At 47.4% G+C, this 7,500-nt stretch overlaps 1 protein-coding gene across 1 annotated transcript in view; it reads right to left on the reverse strand.

The window, feature by feature from the left end:
- Nucleotides 1-7,500, reverse strand: part of fbxl17 (F-box and leucine-rich repeat protein 17) — a 328,548-nt gene that overhangs the window by 36,395 nt on the left and 284,653 nt on the right. Inside the window, exon 10 of the mRNA XM_080739152.1 lies at nucleotides 2,347-2,489. Coding sequence (XP_080595278.1) covers nucleotides 2,347-2,489 — 143 coding nt within the window. The remainder of the gene's footprint in view (nucleotides 1-2,346; nucleotides 2,490-7,500) is intronic.

The following is a 7,500-nucleotide window of genomic DNA, read 5'->3' on the forward strand; positions in this document are numbered from 1 at the left end:
TTATTTTATCAGCTTAAATTACGATATGGACATTTCATGTCACGATTATTGTGACCAAAGAAATTACAATTTACGATATTATCGCGATAATCAAAATATCCCCAAAATCCATTATCCTGGGGTGGAACATTTGCCAAAAAATAGCTTGTAGATCTGTCTATTTTTTGGCAAAGAGATATGGTAGAGAGTGAAAAAAAAAAGACTAGTATCAAGTACGTTATTTCCAGTTCCCTTTGACCTATTATAGAGGGTTTAAATTAGCCTGGTTCCAGCCCATAGACCCGCCCACTCTCTGAGCGGACTGTTTCTCTGGTCTGGTGTTGTAATTGTCTCCACCAGCCGAAGGCATGGGGGAGAGTATGTTTTCCCCTTCGTCCGTCCGTGTGTCCGTCCGTGCGTGCGTGCGTGCGTGCGTGCGTCCGTCCGTGTGTCCTCGCAGTTTGTGTGCACCTAATCTCAGTCGCCGTTGGCCCGGTCGCTGCCAAAGTGAGCACACACATTCCCTGGATGCCAATCTAGAACCTCTGCCCTAAATTTTTTGAATGGGCCTTTTCTAGCGCCACCTAGTGGCTGATGTTCGCAAAACACATTTCTGTGCGCTACTCTTACAGATTTTGCCCAAAAATCCTACAAATCGGTAGGCAGTATCTCGACAGTCATGTGATCGACACGGATCTGTCCGATTTTGTATATTCCATCCTGATTGGCTAAGATTGGCTTCCAAAGTTTGTAGGATTGAGCCGTTTTGAACAAAATGCCTCAAATCCCAAACGCAAAGTGCAATTATCATGAAATCGCGCACACACGTTCCCACTAGGTCGAGGAAGAAATGACACTTCAAATTTTTGAAATCAGCCTCATGGTGGCGCTATAACAGGCCGATTTGTGTTTTTACCTATAACTCCACCGATCAGTTTCAAACTTTGTAAGCGCACTCCCTAGAGGCCAAGGAAAAACCCTTTCCCTGCATTTTTCACATCAGCCTTTATAGCGCCACCAGGAGGCCGACTTATGTAAAACACAATTTTTCCTATTATTCCTTGAGATTTTATCCAAAAATCATGCAAATCGGTACACAGTATCTCTATGATCAAGTCCGATCCGTCTGATATTTCATATTCCATCCTAATTGGCTAATATTGGCTTCCAAAGTTTGCAGGATTGCTCAGCTTTTGAACAAAATGCTTCAAATCATCAACGCAGCTTGCGATTACCGTGAAATTTGCCACACATGTTCCCACTATGTCAAGGAACAAATGGCCTGTTATAGCGCCACCAGCAGGTAGACTTTAGCAAGACACATTTTTGGAACACAATGCCTCAAATCATGCATGCAGTGTCCGATTGCCATGAAAGGTCTATTATATGGCCTATTATACAGTAGCACCACCAGGACGCCTGGCCTGGTGGAGACCTGTGCTCGGAAGAGCACTGCTTCTAGTTTGAATCTGCAGTTTATCCCGTCTGAAATGGCGGCTCGTCCAATGAGCGCAGGGGGTGGGGGTGGGTCTAACGGATATCCAATCCGCGCAGCAGTTGAAACGATTACATTTCAGGAAGAGCGTGCGCACACACACACACACACACACACACACACACACACACACACACACACACACACACACACACACACACACACACACACACACACACACACACACACACACAGTCACACACACACACACACAGATTTCACCAAGCTGTTGATTACATGTTTCTGATCGCAGTTCTGTGTCACTTGCACAGACACACACACGCTGTGCTCGCTCGACTCGCACACAGACACATACGCAATGTTTGTTGACATTGTGTCTTGTGTGTGCTAATGGCTAGCAATGTTGTGCACATGGATGAAGCCACAAGTAGGCGGATCCGCTGATCTCTAGTGATTGGTTTAGGAATGTATATATTCTTTGTTTCCTTTCTTTGATATACCTTGCTCTTTACTGTACTCTGTTCTTTTTCTCTGTAACTTTGTAAATATCCTTATACTGCTGTGCTGCCTCTGCGCGACTGATTTTCCCCCTTGGAAAATAAAGGTATCTATCTATCTATCTATCTATCTATCTATCTATCTATCTATCTATCTGTCTATCTGTCTGTCTATCTATCTATCTATCTATCTATCTAAATCGTTCAGACAGGGAACAATGTCAGACTCAAGCTACCAGATATGCAGCTCGGCAAATAAAAGGTGGATTCATCCCAATGCATGACGGAGGACAATTTCATGATAAATTAAATCTCCACGATATGTTTATTGTGAGTGTTTATGATGATAAACGATAATAACGATTATCGTCCCATCCCTAAGCAGCAGAGCGGCGTCATGGATGTGTGCTTTACCTTGTCACACCTCATCAGGCCCAGGTAGCGCAGGGACTTGCTGCTCTGGGCGATCTGCGTGGCTCCCTGGTCGGTGATGTCCTTACACCAGCCTGCATCCACCGTCTCTATGGTGCTGCTGTACTGGCCGATAGCTATTAGAGCTGTGGAGAGAGACAGAGAGCGGAGATGGGCAGGGGGTATGGGGAGGAGGAGGAGATAGAGGGAGAGGTGTTAGTCTGACACCTTTTCACATGCAAATGTGGCACAATCTTCCTCCCGCACAAACATACGGAAATGTGGCAATAACACCGGGGCAAGTCATCTGGCCCGCAGTCCCATGTTATTTCACTGTCTAAACAGCACCTCCATAACACACACACACACACACACACACACACACACACACACACACACACACACACACACACACACACACACACACACACACACACACACACACACACACACACACACACACACACACATACACACACACACACACACACACACACACACACGTGCAGAGCACATATGCACAGCAGTCGTTTTGACTGCTGCTGCAGGACTAATCCATTAGAGTGTTGGCGTGTGTCACAGCACTGCCAAGGTAAGGATACTGTGCCAGGGTAAAGTGCGGCTCGCTGCCAGCTTATACATCATTTCTCTCTGCTTGAGCGTCTGAGAGGGTGCGAGTGTTCGTGCGTGTGTGTGTGCGCGCGTGTGTGTGTGAGTCTCTGTGTGTTTGTGTTGCCAGAGTAAGGAGGTGGTGCCAAGGTAAATAGTATCCAGCAATACAACTGTCTGTCACTATCTTGGGGCCATATCCCTGTGGGCCCCTGGCCCATATGTGGATACCTCCACACACACACACACACACACACACACACACACACACACACACACACACACACACACACACACACACACACACACACACACACACACACACACACACACACACACACACACACACACACACACACACACACACACACACACACACACAGGTGCCAATGGCAAATATTCCATGTTGTTTCAGGTAGCGCAGAGGAAAAAAGAAGGTACAACGGTCAAGAGAAACAGGATTATATCCTAGTAATTCAATCTCAGATGAAGACATAACACACACACCCACACCCACACACACACAGACACACACGTGAACACATAAACGCAACAACAATCCTCCGCATCAATCTCTGACCCGTCAATCGCCCTGCAGATGGAGGAGACCACTGCCTCGCAGGTCGATTAATAGTGCTGCTCGGAGATCGATTGGGAGGGCCTGGGCTTTGTTCTCCACTCTCTCACACCACGGCTAATGAGAGTGGGAAGAGAGGAGGAGGAGAAAGGGATGAGGCAGATGAAAGGAGGAGGGTGGGGATGGAGGTAGCCTTTGACAACACCCTCACATAGTCACTTAGCCCCGGAGCTGCTTTTCCTCTTAGCAGAAATCCATTTCACTTCAAACTTTTATTTTCTCCTCCCTACAGTACAAACAAAGCTTCATTCCATCGACAGAGCCCTGAAAACTGTTTTCAAACTGTTTATCTTTGTTTTTTTCATAAACATAAACATTCTCTCCCTTGGCCTGTGTGTTCTTTACCTGGATAATAGCGTCACACTGTGTCATTTCTATGTATAATAGAATTTGCGTCATTCAGTACTCTACAACAGCTGTGTGTGTGTGTGTGTGTGTGTGTGTGTGTGTGTGTGTGTGTGTGTGTGTGTGTGTGTGTGTGTGTGTGTGTGTGTGTGTGTGTGTGTGTGTGTGAACGTGAGCACACACGTGTGTGCATGTTTAAATCTGTTAGAGGGCGATTGTATAATGCATGGTGGGCTTGCGCCAGGCAGAGAGGGGAAATGTATCATTTTATGCTTTATAAATCAACTTGCTTGTATTTTCCTCGCAGTCCTCGCAGCTGAGGTCTATGTAATATAGAGCTTCATGAACACACGTACACACACACGCACGCACGCACACACACACACACACACACACACACACACACACACACACACACACACACACACACACACACACACACACACACACACACACACACACACACACACACACACACACACACACACACACACACACACACACACACACAGGGATGATCTCGTACACAGCACATGTAACATATGTAATGTATAGCTTTGGGCACATGAAGTGCTCCACATGTGGTTCCCTTTTGTGCTCCAGCGTGCTCGTTGGATGCCATGCATAATGGTACATTACTGCTAAACAGGCAGCAGTACAGCTTTGAAGCCTCAGCACGTTTCATGTGAAACAGCGCTGGGTTGGGGGCCTTCCAGAACGCGCCCAGATGGACCGATCGGGGGGCGGCTTGCTCGGGCTTGTTGACCAGCGGTGACCTGGTAATGCGCTCTGAAGAAGGAGCTAACTGGGCTCCTTTGGTTCCATTTTGTACATTCGCAGAGTTACAAATGGATGAATTAACGCTGAGGATTTTGCTGTGTGATGGGGACTTAATCTCAGAGTTACGAATGTATAAATGAACACTGAGGATTTTGCCGTGTAGTGTGCGTAGTCGTGCGTGTCTCTGTGTGCATTTCTGCACACTTGTGTGTGTGTTGTAAGTATCAGGGTTGGAAAAAAACGGACAGCATCCTGTCCCATGCATTCCCCCTTGTCAGGTCCAATCTCATGTTACTAAACGTGATTACACTTGATAAGCTCTTACCTTTGATGTAAAAAAAAAAAGAAAGAAAGAAAGAAAGAAGAAGAATACACCCTTAATGTTGCTCTCACAGGACTAGAAGCACAGCTGGGTGTCATTCTGAACACAAATTTGCCTTCAGAAGAGTGTCGCAGCTGCGTCTGTGTCTCCCCCCCCCCCGGTTTCTGCTCTTCCATTACTGGCATGGTGAGGAGATAGAGGCAGGCAGGTGCCTCCCGCGCGGAATGGACAAGAGCCACGGGAGAATACATTGTCCGCCCATTTTCCTGATTGCTTTGCACCGCCGCCACCAACCTACCACCTGTCTGCATGTGAATGACGGACTGGGCTCTGCTGCGATGGCACACGGCCCTGTTAAAAAAAAAAGTGGCAGAGAGAGGAAGCCGGAGAGGAGAGGAGGCAAAGACAACAGGAACTCTGACACAGTGTTGTTTATATCCTCCAGGGTGGGTAACCTCTCGGTCAATTACGAGTGGTGGTGGCGTCGTGCCTTTTGGGCCGGAGTCTAAGCTGAGAGTTGGAAGGCCATTTAGTCCTGTTTAGTACCCTATCAACAAGTTCATCTGGTTGTGATTAAAGTCTAATAACCCTGAGAGGAGTATGCTCTCTCTCTCTCTCTTTCTCACTCATACACACACCCACGCTCAATTTCGTTCTCTCTCTCTCTCTTTGCTGGAACATTGAGCCTCTGTCGGGGGATTGCAGGCCTGCACTCCATCTACTCTCCGTTGTGATTGGAGATCGTGCCATTCGTACCATGGCGTCACTCGCCAACAAGAGCAGACCTAAAAGCTCACAACGCGTCGCAAGCGACACCGTGGTATGAGTATGACTCAGCAGGTTTAAGCTTGTTTATGACAGCTGAATACTCCTGTTGAGCCTGTCAGATATGGAGGATGCAGGCGGTGCCTGGCACTTTCACGAGGGTTGGAGGTTGGAGGGGATCCTGCATGCACACTGTGCACGGTGGAAAAAAAGACCATGCGTCACAAATTCCCCGCCAACAAAAAAAAAGATACAGATGTTCCTGTGGCATGCCAGTGTATACTTCATTATCTGTTCATTTACCACTATCCACCATCGAAAGTCTCTATTTGATCACAGAAACACGGTGTCACAGAAAAACACACACAGCACCCAAAAGGAAACGACGCGCACGCAGACACACTCCTCACTTACGAGGGATCAGAGGAGCAGGAAATTGTCTTTCCTGACCGATAATGATTTTCTGTCTGTGAAATGGATGAAGCGATATGCAAGAGGAGGCAAGGTGAAAAAAGAAGGGGAAAGAGACAGAGGAGGAAAAGAGGAGAAAATCCCATTCTGGCGGCGGGAGCTGTGACTGAGTAGTGACTACACACTCACAGACGGTAATGAGGACACACTCCACTGGCCTGCCTGGAAATGGCTGCAGGAGAGAGATGACTGTGCGTACATGTACGTGTCTGTGTGTGTCTGTGTCTGTGTCTGTGTCTGTGTCTGTGTGTGTGTGTGTGTGTGTGTGTGTGTGTGTGTGTGTGTGTGTGTGCGTGCGTGCACGTGTTGTGTGTGCGACAGTGCACGTGTGTGCACGTGTGTGTGTGTGTGTGTGTGTGTGTGTGTGTGTGTGTGTGTGTGTGTGTGTGTGTGTGTGTGTGTGTGTATACGCTCGCTTAAGTGTGAAAAGAAGCAGGGAGAGACAGAGATTGACCTTAAATCGTGGATATCATCCATTTTGGGGCATGGGACATTGCACCTTTCTCCTCCTCCCATGTCTGTCATTGAGGATAACTATATCACCTCACCAGACGACAAGGGGCCGATCAATCAATCAATCAATCAATCAATCAATCAATATATCATCCAACATGCCAACATACCAACCAAACATTAACATGAACCACAAGGAAGAAGAAGAAAAGATTTGCTGCGTCAGCCGAACAGGCCTTAATGTTTCGTGACTAAAAACAGAGCCAGGGAGACCAATCTGCTTTACTTTTTCTCTCCAGTTCTGAGAAAGTAGCGAGGCTGAGAGGGCAACGGAGCACGGGAGACACAGAAGATTAAATTCTGGCAAGATTCGATCTTGAGGCCAGCGGGGGGAATGGAGAGCCTCCGTGGGCAGATATCTTAAAGTGCCGCCGCACCGTCGCAAACGCTACGTTATTATTTCACTTCGCCGTCAACGCACCGAGCAGTGCAGAGCGAGCAGAAGTGCAGAAGCGGCAATAATTGGATTCAATTAGAGGTTTGACACATGGGGTGGTGGTGGTGGTGTTGGGGGTCTAGTGGAGTCAAAGGAAAAATGGCGGTGAAACACTCCTTATACTATTCTATTAGGCGCTACGTTAGCTCTGGACAGACAGTACAGTGTGTTCCCAGTGTGTTATCAGTGCACACGGCTCTCTCTCGTACCCACAATAAAGAGAGGACTAATCCAAATACCCGAGTACTGTAACTCTAGCTCTGCTGAGCAGCACACACA

The sequence above is a fragment of the Nannobrachium achirus genome, assembly GCF_963921795.1.
Source record: "Nannobrachium achirus genome assembly, chromosome: 12".
Taxonomy (NCBI): Eukaryota; Metazoa; Chordata; class Actinopteri; order Myctophiformes; family Myctophidae; genus Nannobrachium; species Nannobrachium achirus.